At 45.6% G+C, this 17,429-nt stretch overlaps 1 protein-coding gene across 1 annotated transcript in view; it reads right to left on the reverse strand.

Annotated features, from left to right (window-relative positions):
* The window catches only part of PCP4 (Purkinje cell protein 4), a 56,365-nt gene extending 40,549 nt beyond the window's left edge, over positions 1–15,816 (reverse strand). Inside the window, exon 1 of the mRNA XM_059466573.1 lies at positions 15,729–15,816. Within this exon, the coding sequence (XP_059322556.1) occupies positions 15,729–15,737 (9 nt within the window). The 5' untranslated portion in view covers positions 15,738–15,816. The remainder of the gene's footprint in view (positions 1–15,728) is intronic.
* Between the last annotated feature and the right edge of the window lie 1,613 nt (positions 15,817–17,429).

Consider the following 17,429-nt stretch of genomic DNA (forward strand, 5'->3'; position numbering starts at 1 on the left):
AGGTCCTTCAGAGCTGAACACACTTGGAACCGTGGAATGGTTTGGGTTGGAAAGGACCTTAAAAATCACCCAGTGCCACCCCTGCCATGGCAGGGACACCTCCCAGTGTGCCAGGCTGCTCCAGCCCCAGTGTCCAACCTGGCCTTGGGCACTGCCAGGGATCCAGGGATGGAATTCCATCCCAGCTCCTGCCCACCTGCCAGGGAACAATTCCTCATTGCCAAGATCCCACCCAGCCCTGCCCTCTGGCACTGGGAGCCATTCCCTGTCACTGTCATATTTTCTGGAAAAATCCCCTTGCCCAGGATTTCTTCTCCTGGGAAGATGAGAAGCCTCAGAGAAAAAACAATATTGTCTTATTTGCTTCTCCCTGTTTTGCTGCTTTGGAATGTGGCTGGAGATTATTTACCAACAGGTTTGATCGGTTCCATGTGAATTGTTTTTACTTCATGACCAATCACCATCAGCTGTGAGGAGTCAGTCACGAATTTTTCATTATCATTCTTGTTAAGCCTTCTGTCTGTGTCCTTTCTCTTTCTTTAATATAGTTTTAGTATAGTATTAATATAATATAATATAATATAATATAATATCATAAAAGAATAAATCAGCCTTCTGAGAACATGGAGTCAGATTCTCATCTCTTCCCTCTTCCTGGAGACCCTCACAGACTCAACAATTCCCTGTGTGCTGTCCCTGCATCCCCTGGCAATTGTCTCTCTCCAGCTTTCCTGGGGCTCCTCCAGGCCCTGCAAGGCCACCCTGAGCTCAGCCCAAAGCTTCTCCTGTGCAGGTGAGCAATGCCAGCTGTGCCAGCCTTTCCTGCCAGCAGAGCTGCTCCATCCTCTGCCCATCCTGGAGCCTCCTCTGGGCTCTGCAGCAGCTCCAGCTCCTCCCTGGCTGGGGCAGATCCCAGCATAAATCAGGAGGCATCTGATGAAAATGGGCTGAGGGAATCACAGCCTGGGATAGAGGAACCTACTTACAGAGCTGGTTTTAAATATTCTAATAGCACAGAAAAGAACTTTAGCTGTGCCCCACTTTTGCCGATGCTGGGCTGTAATTTATAAATCAGCACAGTGAGAACCTGCTGATTTTGTATTCAGATTCCATATGATGTTGTAAACTGAATATTTACACCAACACCAAATGTAATCAACGTAATTAGCACAAACAGTAGCTTGCTTAATATTTAGGTTATTAGCATATTTTGAATTAAAACATTATTTCTCCAAAGACATTGTAATCACAATTTCTAATTTATTTTTTTTTTCAGAGGCAGGGATTAATGGAATCTTTGAAGTTAATTTTGAAAGCAGCTGCAAGAATGTATTTCCCAAATCCTGTTAATTACCATGCCAGCCATGAGAAGTAATCCCTTTTTTTTCTTCCTGCAGGAAATGGAAGATTTGATCCAGCATGGTTTATTTACAGGGCTAACTCAGATATGGACAAGGAATTGAATTCAACTCAGCAGAATTAATTTTATGAGTGGAATTGGAACCTCAGTGTGGTACTGTGGAATTTCCCTGAATTGCACGTCGGGTTTTGTTCAGCAAAGGGCAAAGAGAGTAAAATCAACTACAAAAAAACCTTCTCAGAGCATTTGCCAAAAAATGACCTCATTTCTCACTTGGGATGGGTGATACAGCCCATATCCCCATCACACTGAGATCTCCTCTTTATCTATTTCCAAGGTGACCTAAGAGGAATATTTCAATTACATAAAAACTGATTGAGCTAGATGGCATAAATAAAAACTGACTGGTTTTATTTATCTTTACCTATTTTATTTATATTTATCTTAAGGTGGTCTCTTCCATTTTTCCTCCTATTATTTCTTATCTATTGGTAGCATCAGACCTGGCATTATAGTTCCAAAAAGGGCATTTTTGGGCAGGAAACCTGCCTTAAGAACTCCTGCTTCCCATTAGAGCCCAATCCAGCCACACCTTCCCATCCCCAAGGCCTCATTTCTTTGGAAACAATTGTTTGCAAGGTCACACGGAAAACAGGAGCACTGAAATTATTCAAGTTAAAAATAACTCTTCAGCAGAGCTGTGTTGAAAATAATCATTGAAATGATCCAGCTAAAAAAAGAAATACATATTTCAACTGTTTCTGTTGATCATTTCAGTCGTGTAGTTGATGTCTCTGATCCACAAACAGTTGTACCAGGGCAACCTAAATTATCAGCCTTGGTCCCCTGTGGTGGTGTTCACAGAGGATGAGGGAAGAGATGAGAATCTTGACTCCATGTTTCAGAAGGCTGATTGATTATTTTATGAAATATATTGTATTAAAAGAAAATTATAAACTATACTAAAGAGAGAAGAAAGGATTTCATCAGAAGGCTAGCAAAGAAAGGAAAAGAATGATAATAAAATCTTGTGACTGCTCACAGCCTCGACACAGGTGGCTGTCATTGGTCATCAAGTAAAAATAATTCACATGCTGGGTGAACAATTCTCCAAATCACATTCCAAAGCAGCAAAACAGGGAGAAACTGAAGTTACCCAGCTTCTCAGGAGAAAAGATCCTGGCAGAAGGATTTTTCAGAAAATAGGTCTGTGACAGTCCCCTGTGTAGGAAATACAGGCAGGGCACCTGATTGGGAACAAGAGAACTTTGGGATTTGGAAACAGCATTTGGACACAGACAATATCCTGGGTATCCTTTCATATCAGCATCCCCAGCTAGGAGGAATGTCCTAAGCCAATTAAGGGGTCAGAGTCCCTGCTTAGGCATAATATAACTGATTATGGAGAGTGGTTCTGTAGCAAAAATTTACTTTATATGTTATTTTTCCAAGCCCTTCTGAAGTTTTGGGTAATGCAATTTGCTGAGCTCTAAACCCAGCTGTAATTGAGTTAGAGGTTGTCTTCAAGGGCCAGCTTGGATTATTCACAGCGAAAAGCGGCGCTGACAAATTGCTTCATCTCTGATCATACTGGCTGTCATTAATAAAACAGGCTGCTTCTTCCCAGACTGCAAAAACTCTGGTGTTTGTTGTTTTGTTTTGTTTTTTTTCTGTTGGCATGTTTTTTATTTCCAGTTGTACAATTAAAAAGAAAAAAGAAAATCTATTCTTACTTCCCTGCTGTTTCCCTATATATTTCAGAGTTAAACAGGTATTATCACAGTCAGCTAGACTGCTCTAGTAACTGGGCCAGCCAATATTTCCAAAAATATTAATTATGGCAGTTTCAAGCCACCATGCAAAGGAACTTTCTGCCTTCAGCCTGGGGCAAAGCCTTTGATTTTCAAGACAAGAGCAAGACCAGGTGGCAGGGATGTTTCTGCAGCACCGACTCCACTGCTGCACCCACCCCAGGGAGTCGGTCTGGTCCCAGGGAGGGGCTCAGAGCAGCCCCAGCTCTTGGGATTTCTGCTGCTCAGAGTGACCCCGAGAAAAGTTGGAAAGTCTCTTTTCCCAGCCCGGAGCTTGAAGGAGGAATCAGAGCTCTTAATTTCTCAGTCTCAAGGTTGTTTATTGTATCTTATCTATAAAATTCTTTCTCCGGTCCAGCTGAGGTCCGTCCAGCAGGACAGTCCAGCGCTCTGCCTGTCCCTGGGTGGTGTTATCTTTTTATACTAAAATCTACGTATACAGAATCACAGAATCACAGAAATTCTAGGTTGGAAGAGACCTTTAAGATCATCAAGTCCAACCCATATTCTAACACCTCAACTAGATCATGGCACCAAGTCCCACATCCAGTCTTTTTTTTAAACTCTTCGAGGGATGGTGACTCTACCACCTCCCTGGGTAGATGATTCCAGTATTTGACCACTCTTTCTGTGAAAAACTCCCTCCTTAATTCTAGCCTGTGTCTCCCTTGGTGCAGCTTGAGACTGTGTCCTCTTGTTCTGTCTGTTGTTGCCTGGAGAAAGAGGCCGACCCCCAGCTCACCACAGGCACCCTTCAGGAAGTTGTAGAGAGTGATAAGGTCACCCCTGAGTCTCCTTTTCTCCAGGCTGAACAACCCCAGCTCCCTCAGTCGTTCTTCATGTGGCTTGTGCTCCAAGCCCCTCACCAGCCTCGTTGCTCTCCTTTGATGCTCAAGCATCTCAAGGTCCCTCCTAAAGTGAGGGGCCCAGAACTGGACACAGTTCTCCAGGTGAGGCCTCACCAGTGCCGAGTACAGGGACAGAATGAGCTCCCTGCTCCTGCTGGCCACTCCGTTCCTGACACTGGCCAGGATGGCATTGGCCCTATGGCCACCTGGGCACACTGCTGGCTCATGTTCAGCCGACTGTCAGCCAGCACCCCCAGGTCCCTTTCCTCCTGAGCACTGTCCAGCCATACCGTCCCCAGCCTATATCGCTGCAGGGGTTTATTGTGGCCACAGTGCAGGACTCGGCACTTGGACTTATTGAAGTTCATCCCATTCGATTCTGCCCATCCATCCAACCGTTCCAAGTCCCTCTGCAGAGCCCTACATCCCTCTAACAGATCAACACACGTTCCCAGCTTAGTGTCATCTGCAAATTTGCTAATAAAGGACTCTAAACCCTCATCCATGTCATCAATAAAAATACAATACAATATTTACAATGACTTTCCAATACCTATCACCTATGTTAGACAGTGAGCTTCTACTCTAAACCAATCTAAAAGTGCCAACATCACAGCAGAAGATGGAGGCCAAGAAGAAAAAGGAGAACGTGGGAACCCAGAACATCCCTCTGGCTGTCCTGAGCAGCCAAGACCCCTGCCAGGGGGCTCACAGACCCTGGCACAGAGCCCAAGACCCCTCTGATTTTGATTATGACCCTTGGAGCAAATTACCAACCTTATATGAAGATCAGCAAGCCACGGCAGTTTAGCTAGAATAATAGTGAATTTACCACAGGGTGGAAAAGTAGATTTTGGGGTTTTTGGTATGGGGGTTACAGAGGCAAGATGGAGGGATCTGGGTGTGTCCAGCCTTTCTCCTTCTTGGCCTCCATCCTCTGCTGTGATGTTGGCACTTACAGATTGGTTTAGAGTAGAAGCTCACTGTCTAACATGGATGATAGGTATTGGAAAGTAACTGTAAACATTGTACACGTAGTTTTTAGAATAAAGACATAACAGCACCCCGGGGACAGGCAGAGTGCCTGGACTGTCCTGCTGGACAGACCTCAGCTGGACAGGAGCAAATTTTTTACAGATAAAATACAATAAACAGCCTTGAGACCAAGAAATGAAAAGCCCAGACTCCTTCTTCAAGTGCCAGGCTGAGAAAAGCTACTTTCAAACTCTTCTCGATGTCAATCTGACAAGCTAAAGAGCCCAACAGGAGGACATGCTCAGATTCCTCAACATTATCCCCTGAACCACCATTCTAAAAACTCCAAAATCTCCTTTTTCACCCCGTGATAAATTCACTGTCATTCTATTTAAACTGTCATGGCCTGCAGATCTTCATCTGAGGTTGGTAACTTGCTCCATGGGTCACAATCAAACCCACAGGGGCATCTTGGGCTCTGTGCCAGGGTCTCTGAGCCCCCTGGCAGGATCTGGGCTGCTCAGCACAGCCAGAGGGATGTCCTGGGTTCTGACACCCAGCCATCTGCTGGGATGGCAGCAACTTCTCCAGGGTCACTCCAGCACCAGGGAATCTCTGGATGGAGAGCGTGCCCAGCCTTGGCAGCACAGCCTTGCCCAGGGGGATGACACAAAGTTGGCACCTCTGGCTCCATGCCACGGGCACATCCCTGCAAGGGGGACCCAGGATGGGCTGCTGGAGGTGCCCTGGATGTGGGGCATTGCTCAACAGAGGATCTGTCCAGCACTGCTCCCATCTGGATGGGGGATGATCTGCTGAGAGCTTTAGAGGAGATGTTTTGTTAAGGGGGGCATGTGGTTGAGAGCAGAGCTCTTGGCACTGGGAGCAAAAACCACAGCCAAGGGATTAGAAAGAAATCTGCCACAGTGAAAGGAAAATGGGCAGGGTGAGGCACAAGGGCACCCTGATGGCCACAAATCAGGGACAGAGATCAAATAAGCTCAAATGCAGCAAGCAGAAGACAAGTCAGGTCACTGCCTCTGTCCAAGAGATGGACAGAAAATTGGGATTTTCACAAATCAGAAGCTCTGACGACCCAGCAGCTGCTGAGGGAAATTGTTGCTGCGATCCATTTCATTGCTAACAGCAGCAGAGAAGATAAGAAAGCAATTTTCACAGAAAAGCTGTAAGAGTTGCCAGGTTCCCCGGCCCCAGCAGACAGACCAGGTTACCTGCCCTAGGAATAAATCCATCCCTGTGAGGGTGGGGAGGCCCTGGCACTGGCTGGGCAGAGAATCTGTGGATGCCCCATCCCTGGAAGTGCCCAAGGACAGGTGGGACAGGGCTTGGAGCAACCTGGGATAGTGAAAGTTGTCCCTGCTCATGGCAGGGTTGGAACAGATCTTTAAGGTCCTTTCCAACCCAAACCATTCTGTGATTCTATAAACTGTGTTTTCCCATTCAAGTTCAATGAAAATTTGTAAGTTTCTCCATGTAGCCCTCTTTCATTCTGTTTTCAGTCTCACAGGATGAACCATGCTCCATTCTGCTTAGTGCCTTGCATATGAAATAAAAAAAAAAAGATTTACACCTCATTCACACATGAACATGGCAAAACATGCTGCAATGCCATTAAAAATGGCCCTTAGATGCTCCTACAAGAACAGCCATGAATTTTGGTAATAGTTTCCCATACTTATCCTGTGACTAGAGAGAACATGGGTTCCTTAGAAGTTCCATGCAAAAAGCAGATTTAGATCCAGCTGTGCTGCCTGACACACTGCAGTCAGACAAAAACATCTATTAAAGACTAACATGGCATGACTGCAAAAGCTATTGCTACAATTCAGGTACTTTGCAATTTAGCTTCTCTACAATTCACAATATTACAGTAGAAGCTTTGCTACCAATGTTCCCACACCTGCAGATCCATCCCAAAGTCCAATTCCAGGACAGAAGAACACAAAGCTTCTGATCCACAGAAGGAATACAAAACAAAGCTCAGAATAAAAGCCCTGTGAGGAAGAGAGGATCTCCTGTAATCTATCCTGAGAGGTTCATTCAGCTTCCTTTGGGCGTTAGTGCTCTCCAGTAGCTTGCAAAATATGCTGAAGGAAAGAAGTGATAACTAGCCAAGTCTGACTGGCAAATTAAAATTGGCATCAAGCTGGCCTGCCTTAGGCATTTGGCTGCCCTGCTTAAACTGCAGCACATGTGTGCTGGCACATGCACTCCCAAATGTGCCAAGCCAACAATATGTTTGCTCTCTTCCAGGGGTGTGTATCTGTCAGCTCTGACTGCAGCAGTGTAAGTGTGAAGCAGCCACGAAGCCACATGGCTCATTTTCCTCTCCATGTCATCTGCCTGCCCAGCCATCCTTCCTCCTCCTTCCTCTCCATCAACTTAATGCTTCTCATTTCTGCAGTTTATCCTCTGACCTCACATTTTGTAAGTACTCTTTTAGAATTCCAAGAAACAGATTTCCATGTTGTTCAGATTTCCTCTTGGAACACTGCAGTAAAAAGTTCAAATAAAAGTCATTATTCAGAGCATTTCCATTAATGTTAAAATTATGTGCTTTACAGTCAACATGCACAGTATTCAGTATTTTAATACAAGAGTAATTTAATGCTGGCTATTGCAAAGAAAAGCCTTTTTCCTCCAAGGGAAAAAGAGAAACAAAGATCCCCAAGAGAAAAAAGAACACCATTTCTTGAAACATCAAGGCTAGAGAATGAAAATCACTACTATTCAAATGGAGAACTTGTGATTTTGTAAGGGTTATTTTTCTGCCTCTGTACCCTCTCCCCTAAACTTGGACTTCAGCCTATTAAAATGTGTTCTCATATTTGTCTAGGCATTGCACCCTGATACTCACCTGGCAAACCAACCTCGCCCTGGTGAGGCAAACATTTCATGGGAAAATGCTCTGATGTCTGTGAAAACCATTCTCACAAATCAGCGATATTCCTTCATGTCCTGAGTGTCACTAGGAAAAGGTCTAATATCCATAAAATCCCCAAGAAATCACTGATGTCCTCAGATCTGTTCATTTTTGCTTCATCTGCTGTTTCACACTTGCATTTGGGGAAAAGGCTGTTCAGACTGTGGTACCTGCTGGGTAACCAGGCTGATTTTTGCTGGTCACAGTGGAGACACAGAGATGTGAAATCATCCCCAGATATTAGCAGGGGGTGCTGTCAGCTTCCCAACACTCTGCCCAGGGATTTTGAAGCTGTGCAGACCCCAAGTCTTCATTTAAGATCTCTTCCACCCCCTGATTCACTCCAGAAGAGCCCACAAACTCTTCTCAAGCTGATTTAGCAGGATTTGCCCTATTTCTAGGGTCAGTCCTGGCCAGAGCTGGCTTGGGCATTTCTGAACTGTGCTCCATCATTCCCAGAAAAGGTGCACCCAAAATCCCTCCAAATCCACCCACAGCAGTGTGTGCAGCCAGGCAGGATCCCCAAAGGGATCTCTCCCTTTTACCTTTAGGAGATTGCTGTTGTGCAGCAATCCAACATGAACCTCCACAGCCCTGCTCACTCCTCCCAAGTCTAAACCATCATAACCTGCCCACATTTCAGGTTCCTCTGGTTCTACTGCTGCAGTTTTCCACTTCTGCTGGCACCACTCAGTGGCCCCACAACCCACCAAGAATCCAAGTGCCAGCCAAGAAACACCAGGTGAGGCTGTGACAAAGCAGCTCAGACCTTTCTGTCAGGCATTTGGACACCCAGACTCAATGGTAAAGATATTAAATACACACCTCTAAACTTTTTGGCAGAGCTAGAGTCTGTCTGCAAGATTTGATGCCACCCTTCTCAGCAGCTCCTTGTCTGAGCCCAGCATCTCTGAGGTCTCCAAGGTCAGACAGAAGGATACCAGATTGTGTAAGTTTTTTTACTTTCTTCTTTTTCCTTTCATCTCTCACAAAGGAGCTCTCTAACAGCATTCTGTCTGCTGTTACAGCACTCACAGTGTCAGCTACACCACTGGTTAAGGTCAGATTTCATGCACTCCAGCCTAAGGTGATAATGCAAGAACATGCAGTGTCTATAAAGTAATACCTTTCTTTTTAAGAGGAAAGACAGTTCAGCTGTAACTAATATTCAAGTCATGTAGGCAGACAATTTTCATTTCTTTTCTGACTAAACTTGTGCTTCTCCCTCCAAATTCCATGTTAGTGCATAAATAAGGCTTTATCCCTCTTGGTATGAACTGATGAGGTGAGACAGCACCAGCCAAGCCCTGCTCTGGGTGACACTTGCCCAATTTACCTCTAAGCAGACTTAGAGGAAGCAGACATGGAGAGTGGGGATAAACTGTGACCCCAAATCCTGTCATTTATAATATTTCACAACTGATTTCCTTTGCAGTTACTTGCCATTTATCTTCCTAACAAGACTAATGTTTATAGTCTGTCTTCCACACCTTTTTTGTAAGACAGCTAGAGATTGGTTTCTGAATTAAAATTAGAGGGCAGAGTTAAAAAGGGATTATTTGTGATTTGACCTAGTTTATAGGTATGTACTGTGTTTTTTTTATTTATTTAGAAACTCAACACCCAAAAACTGAAGAAACAGAAGATGTTTCCTTAGAAAAGAGGAGGAATGCATGTTTATCTCCATGAGAAGACCCTGTGCCTTGTAGGGAATGTGGTACATGGCTCAGGGAATTCAGGGCTCTGTTGCCAAGTGAGAGGCTGAAGGAAGGAATTGTTTTCCCCATCCTCTTCAGCCAGTGGGGTGCCTCAGGACTGACATACCCAGTGTTCACCCACTCTGTTACAAGCTCTTCCATAGCAGAGTTAGAGGCAAAACATGCAAACACATTTTCCAAACCATCCCTACAAAAAAACTGAGACAAGAGCAAATGGCAGTTTGGAAATCAATATTTTATTCAAATTAAAAAAAAAAAAAAAAACAAAACACAACAACAAAAAAACCCAGAAACCTTTAATGGAAATGGCACTGCTGTTCCTGCTGAAGTTAATGCTACTTCACATTTCATCACTAGCATGATCTAGATAATGTAATAACTGTTGGATGATGACTCCTATAAGCTTGCCAATTCATTACAAATTTAGGGATATTGGACAGGAAACTAATATTCCTTTGCAACCTGAAATTATATTGTACTCTGAAGTCCAGCAGCATGAAGGTTGGAGTAAGTTACTCTTTTACAAGGAAACATGATACCAGAGCACACTATTAAAACCAAATGTCCTTTTTTAGTGTGTTGCCTGAATCTGTTGGCATTCTATACATGGCAAGAAAACCCGTGAGCTTCTGCCAGTGTCATCAAATTAAGATCAATTTCCAACATCACTTCTAAGTGCTATTTTAGAAGATGCTTGATCCCACTGAAACCACACTGATGGAAAGAGTAGGCAAAGTGACAGATGTAAAACTTATTGTTCTCCCTTCTTCCTCCTCTTTTGAGCTGCAATTTACCACTCAGCTAATAAATAGATGTGAGTTAAAATTAAAAACTGATGTTCATGTGCTTATCGATCCCACCCCCATCCTGGAACAGCTGCACAATTTCCTCCTCCTCCTCTCTGCCATGTTCTAGCTGGGGTTTTTAGAGCTGCACAGTTTCTGTACCCACTGTGGGTATGGATAAGGGAAATAATTAACAATTGGGGTCGTGGCAATATCTGAAAAATGCAACCAGAAGGGCCCCCCCAAGGTGAGGGGCTGGCTCAGACACCCACCAGGGCTGGAAGCACCAGAGCAGAGAACTGGAGCTCCTCTACACAAATATGGTGTGTCCTTCCCTTAAAACAGCAGTTCTCTGGTCTAGTGCCATCAGGATTATGGTTGTATAATCCTCCCTTGTGTTTATGGGGTTCCAGGATGCTAAATACCATTTCAATGGAATGGTTTCAAGGGAATTCAGGAGAACAGCCCAGGGAGAACCCCAGTTTTACAATTTAACCACGTGAAGCAGACACAGTTCCAGCCAAAAACCTCCACTGACACCTAACATTGCACACATTGCCTGTCCCTCTCCAACAGCCTCCTGCTGAACACACCTGCCCAGAGGGACAGGGACATGCTTCAGGCTCTCCCTCAAGGAAAGGACACTCCCTTTGGGCTGTGGGACATACCCAAACCATGGGGCATCACTTCTTTGGAAGGCTGCCTTGCTGATGGGTGTGTTACAGACACACCTCAGGCACAGGGGAAGCTCCTTTTTCAGAAGAACATCTTTAACTCCAGAGTTATCCCCTGTCAGCATCTCTGCTGAGCTGGCTGCTTGGACACCGCTGTGAAATGCAAAGCTGTGTTTCGTGTCAGGTACAAACAGGCGATGTGTGTAGTTGTGAATGCAGAATGTGTGGACCCCAACAATGGGAGAGCTGTGAATTCTAATAAATAACTGAGGAGAATAAAGCATGGAAAAAGGCCTTTTGAACCTATCTTTTGTTTGCAATTAACCCTGGTTGATTTAGGAGCGTTGGAATTAAAGTGTTAAAGATGTTGCTTTTTGACTTCATTTAATAATTACCTTTTGAAGTATAATTTTAGAATATTCCTTGTATCCTTGAAACTATAGCTTTGGAATATATATAAAGGAAATGTGCTTATCTCATGCCTTATTAAAGCAGAGAAAAACAGCTTGAGAAAGGAAGATGAACATCACCTCAAGGGTTTATGGTTTCGACCAAAGGGAAACTGGACCGCCACCATCTGGGATCCTCCTTTTGAGATACATCCTGAGAAACTGAGATCACAACAGTGTACAGAACCATGATGTAATAATTTGGAATAAAAATTGCTGATGAGTAAAAAAATTGGAAATAGAAACTGCTGAAAAAGCTGATGGGTATCCCTATAAATACCTGTAACCATCAATTATTGGTGTGCAGTGTGAGGGAAAACTTCCCCCATTGTACCCAGCACTGTATTGCTCATACTTTACCATATTAAATAATAAATTGATTGCTGCTTGAATATTGGCCTAGTCAAGCTTCTTATTCATAACACCTCCCAGTGAGGGTGGTGTGAGCTCCAGAGCAAAGATTCAGCTGTCCAGGCTGCAGAGCAGAGCTGCATGACCCACCAGGACAGCTCATCCCCTGCACCTCCCAGTTACAGGACACACAAACACCCTCCATGAGCCTTTTAAAGGTGGGCACAGCACAGCAGAGGCTGCAGGGTTCCAAAGCCACCCTAAGCCAAAACAAAGAGCCTGGTGTAGCTCAAATAAATAAAAATTTAGTGTTCTTTGCTTTCAAAGCCTGACCAAAAACTCCACATTTCAAGATCAAGTCCCCAACTCTTCACCTTCCCAACTAAGAGTCAGATCCTTACAGCACTCTGAATTTCACGTGCCTGGTTGCTTGACGCCTGTTTGCAAAGGAAAGGCAGAATATTCTCGCTGCTGTCTGGTCAGCAGGCTGGCTCTCAAGGATAAAAGGCTGCTGGCACAAAGTACACACCACAGCACCCTGGCAATCAGGGCTGCACTTCACTCACGCTGCACAAGGCTCTTCCAGGGCAGGTTCTTCAATCATAGGTGCCTCAGGCAATCAAAAAGAGATTTCCCAAATGGCTCTCCTGAAGTCTCACGCCTAAATAAGATGTGTTAAAGCTGAGTTGTCCCTACACCTGCAACACCACTCTGACCCTTTTAAAAAGGAACTAAATGCATCCAAGGCAATCTCTGCTGGAGACTCCTCATCCCTGAGCACTGGAGCAGCACCCAGGGCTGTGACAACACATTGTTCAAGTGCTCTCCTTCCTGAGCCCACAGCTGATTCCAACGACAACCACGAGCATTCCCCACAGGAGTGAACATGATAAAAACGTCTGTGTGGTTGAATGCTTCTTGTGAAGCCTCGTGGCAGGGGAATACCAGGACCCCACATCATCTGCAAGGTGTCAGGGTGGTTAAATGAGTGACCAGATGACAGGAGTCCCTGTGCTGAATGGAGTTTGTGCCAGACTGAGTCCAGAGGCTCACTGGTACAAGTACTGACTGTAAATTAAGATGTGGCACTGCTCTGTGGGCACATCACCCAAGATCTCTTCCCCAGTTCAGCCTGTGTGAGTGGAGATCTCTAATGGAAGCCAGGCCGCCTCTCATGGCTGCTCATTGACAGCAGCTGATATTTTTCAGCACAGCTCCCCTCTCCAGGCTCATTAAAAACAACAGAGAACAGCCACAGACCTACAGAAAAGGCTCCCCAGGTATCTGAGGACAGACTTTCACAGCTAAAGATGCATTTCAATGCACACTGACATTCCCAAGGAATTCCCACCCATGTCTGCCACCAAACTAGGCAGCAGGAAGGATAAATCACAATTTTCCAAGCCACCAGGTCACCTCTTACACCTCACATTCCCAATGGCTACTTACAGGGCCAGACTTCTGCCCAGCAGAAGGAACTCATTAAACACATTTTCAGACAAATACTGCAGAGAAAGGAATGTCATGTTCCTCCTGCAGAAAAGGTCCTTATCCTTCTTGGAAAAAATATAAGCTAGCTGCTAGAAAATAGAAGTGTACTACAGGCAGATGAATAACTGCTTCCTTTTCAGCTTTTTCCTGATCACAAAATGGTTTGGGTTAGAATGGGCCTTAAAAATCATCTTGTTCCACCCCTTGCCATGGGCAGGGACACCTCCCACCATCCCAGGTTGCTCAGAGCCACATCCAACCTCTCCCTGAGCACTTCCAGGGATCCAGGGCAGCCACAGGTGCTCTGCACCACCTGTTGAGAGCCTCACCACACTCATAAATCACCCTAATCACCGCCCATAGACAGGAAAGAAGTTAATTTTGCTTAAAATGAGAACTCACGCAAAGTATCAGTAAATAACTCAGGGAGATGAAAGCTCTTTTCTGAGATTTCTGTGACATTTCCAGTGCTGCTCAAATCCAGGCAATTGGTAACATAAAGCAAGAAAAAAAACCACCTTCCCACCCTCCCAACACTGCTGTATGTGGGATAAGCTATTGAAGGCTCTAATTTGGCCTCTTTTCAATCACCCCATCCATAGATTATTTTTTTAGCAGATTAAACCAAAAATAAAAATATCTTTCAATTACAGCATTGCAAGATAAAACCACTGAGACCCCCCCCAACAGCAAACAGTTACCCAAGAGCTTCCTTTCTGCTCAGGATATTTTTTGCCTCATTTTTGCAGTGAGATGGTTTGGGGTGGTGTAGTTGCTCTCCTCTGCCTTTTGGGGAAGAGCTGACGGCAAGAACAGCAGGGAGGCTTTTCTTCACTGGAGCTGAGGGTGATTAACTCCCCGGTTTTGTCAGGGGAAGGACAGCAGCACTGAAGACAGTGCTCAGTGTCACAGGCACAGGATGCAGCTCTGCACCAGGAAAACATCTCCCAGCTCCAGGGGTTTGCTCTGTCAGGCACCAACAAATGCACTGGGAATAAAGAACCCCTGTGCTGGTAGCAGGGAGGATCTTTATCTTCACTGTGTCTCTTCAAATCCAAAAGGCAATCGGTCTAATTCAAATTATTGAAAGGTTAATTACTGAGCAAATACAACCAGCAAAAAGCTGGAAAAAGAATGCCTCATATAGTTACAGCAGCACCACCCAAGCATCACTCCTCTCCATGAGATTTCCCCCTAAACTATAAATTTAAAGTAAATTTTAGTGCTGCTGCATCTCACAGCACACTTCAGCCAAACTGGGCAGCAAAGTCACAGTGGCTGAAACATTAAAAAAAAAAAGGCAACAAAACCCCCAAACCAACACTGCAGGAACTCCAGCCAGGTGACAGAAATACAGGCAGCAGCAGAGGAGAGGACTCTCATGTAGAGATCCCTGCAGGCAGCAGAGATGAGGATTTCCTCTGCTCTCCCCACCTGGCATGACCTGAAAGCCAAACTGTGAGGAGCTGCTCCTCACAAAGCCCTGCACCACAGCCCAGGCTGCTCCTGCTTTTCATCTCTGCTTTGCACCTCCACAGCTGAGTGTAACACCTGCACGGCACAGAGTCGCAGCTCATCCCGTGTCAATCTCAATTCTGCTTCTAAAAAAAGGAAAATCCCATTTGTTAATGGAGTAGCAGGTGTTTTGTAACAAACAGCCTCCAAAAATAGGTGCTGGGTTTCAGGTACCTCTGCTGACTCCCAAAGAATGAGCCGAGCTGGAGAATGTGCGATCTCTCAGCTGAACCTAAGGAGTCGTTCTATCTAACAATACATTTAACTAAAAATATTCTAGGTTGAACTTTTCACTGCAGAGGAAGAAAAACAAAAAAAAAAAAAAAAAGCAAGCAGAGAACCCCACAAGTACAAAATTCCAGCTTATTTATTTACAAGGGTACAAGTGATCCTTACATGTTTGGCACTATTTACATTTTTTCGCCTCGATTGTAATCCCTGTCAGGACGCTACTTACAAAGTTTACATCAGCACCCAACCAAAACCAGGGCGGTTTTTTCCATGAGCTCTCCAGTGGGCAACTTTCCCACAACTTAACTAAACCCTCTTTTATACACAGGAAAGGGCTGGGTAGGCATAAAAAAATCATCGCGGATTTGTAATTAGGACTCCAAAGAGCAAACCCCCACCTCGCCTCACGCTCTGCAGGTGCGCGCACACCTGTGGGGATGCGCCGAATGGGAGACGTTGAGACCCCCCTCAAGGGACCTCCGCAGCGCCCCCAGCCCGGGATGCCCGCAGTGTGGTGACACTGACCCTGTGTCCTGCCCTGTCCTGCTCCCCCCGTTCCCGCTCAGCCCGGCTCACCTCGCTCATGTCGCGACAGTGTCCCGGTGTGACAGTGGCAGCGGCCCCGCCGGCGCTCAGCGCTCCCGCCGCGCCCGCGACGCGCCCGTTAAGAAGCGGCGCCGCGCGCCCGGCCCGGCCCGCGCCGGCCAATCAGCGCCGCGCGCGCGCGGGCCCCACCCAATCCCGGCGCTCCCCGCCATCCCGAGAGCGCGCGGCGCCCCCTGGCGGCCCTCAGAGCCCTCACGGCCGGCAGCGCTCCCCGCGTCCTCCTCCTCATGCTCCTCTTATTTTCCTTCTTTTCTTCCTCCTTTTCCTCCTTTTCTTCCTCCTTTTCCTCGTCTTCCTACTCATCCCCCTTCCCTCCGCACTTCCCCGAGTGCCCGGCACCATTGGCTTCGGGCATCCCCACAGGGGAGAGCCACGAACTCCAGGTGTACTAGAGGCAGCCTGGTTTTGGGGAATTATTGCGGCAGATTGGATGAATAAATTAAATGGGGAACTTTTTTTTCTTTTTTCCTACAGTGAGAATGGTGAGGCACTGGAACAGGCTGGCCAGGGAGGTTTTGGATGGTTCAAAAGGTTCTTACAATAAAGATAACTCTAGTAGTTGCTTTATTTATACCCTGCCATTTATGCTGTGTGATGGCACCGCATTTTAGTTTTGAGGTACCCCTTTCCCTGTCAGCCTTTCTGACCCATGGCAATCCCTCAATTTAAAGGTGCCTCAACCTGGGGGTGTTCAAAGCCAGGTGAGAGCCTTGAGCAGCATGGAATGGTGGAAGGTGTCCCGTGGCAGAAGATTTGGGGCAAGATGATATTTAAAATCCTTTTCTAACCCCTTAACATCCTGTGATCCTATAAACCAGGCATAGAATCTCTGCTCTCCTCCCCCCTGCCTTTCCTCTCTGTCTCATCAGTCTTGCTGCCATTCCTGTTCAAATTTACAGCATTTTTTCCAGAGATACACAGAAAACAGCCCTTTCTATCATTTCTCTGAATGGTTAATTAAAGCAGGACTTTGGGATGTGTGCTGTTGTGCTCCAGCATCCGTCTTTTGATGGAGCACAATCGCTATATTTGGCAATACACACTCAGATGCTCTGATTCACGTATCTGTGAAGAAATATAGGTTCAATTAGCTCTGGGAATGCACTTAGCTCCCTCAAATTTTTCTCAAATCAATAAAAAAAGTTAAAGTATTATATTGGAGAGCCCAAGAAGCTTGACAAGCCCTCCCACTTCCAGGGACTACCTTGCAGCAGCCTCATCTCTTCGCCAGCACCTGTCTTCAGGGCCAGTATTAATAGAGGCAGAGAAATAAATTTGATGAGAAATCACATTTTCTTGTGGAGCTGGAGAGGCAGGAGGGGCTGGGCTCCTTCATCTGAGGATGAGGAGGTTCCGCAGGCAGTGGAACCAGGGTTGTGTATCCTGGGAATATTTTGGGGATGCTGGCCAAATATGTAGGGATGGGATCAGGGCAGCTGGAGCTGAATTTGGCAAGGGATGTGAAAAATAATAGGGGCTTCTACAAGTGTGTTGGCCAGAAAAGGAGAAGAAAAAAAAAATTTACCCTTCTGGGAAACAAAACAGGAAATCTGAGATACTGAACACAATTTTTGCCTCTTTCATCATTCTATTATTCCCAGGACCTCCACCAGCATCTGGCATTTTTTAAATTAACATGAATTGTCCCCGTTTTTGGTGTGAGTGGCCCAA

This window comes from Ammospiza nelsoni, chromosome 2, assembly GCF_027579445.1.
Source record: "Ammospiza nelsoni isolate bAmmNel1 chromosome 2, bAmmNel1.pri, whole genome shotgun sequence".
NCBI lineage: Eukaryota > Metazoa > Chordata > Aves > Passeriformes > Passerellidae > Ammospiza > Ammospiza nelsoni.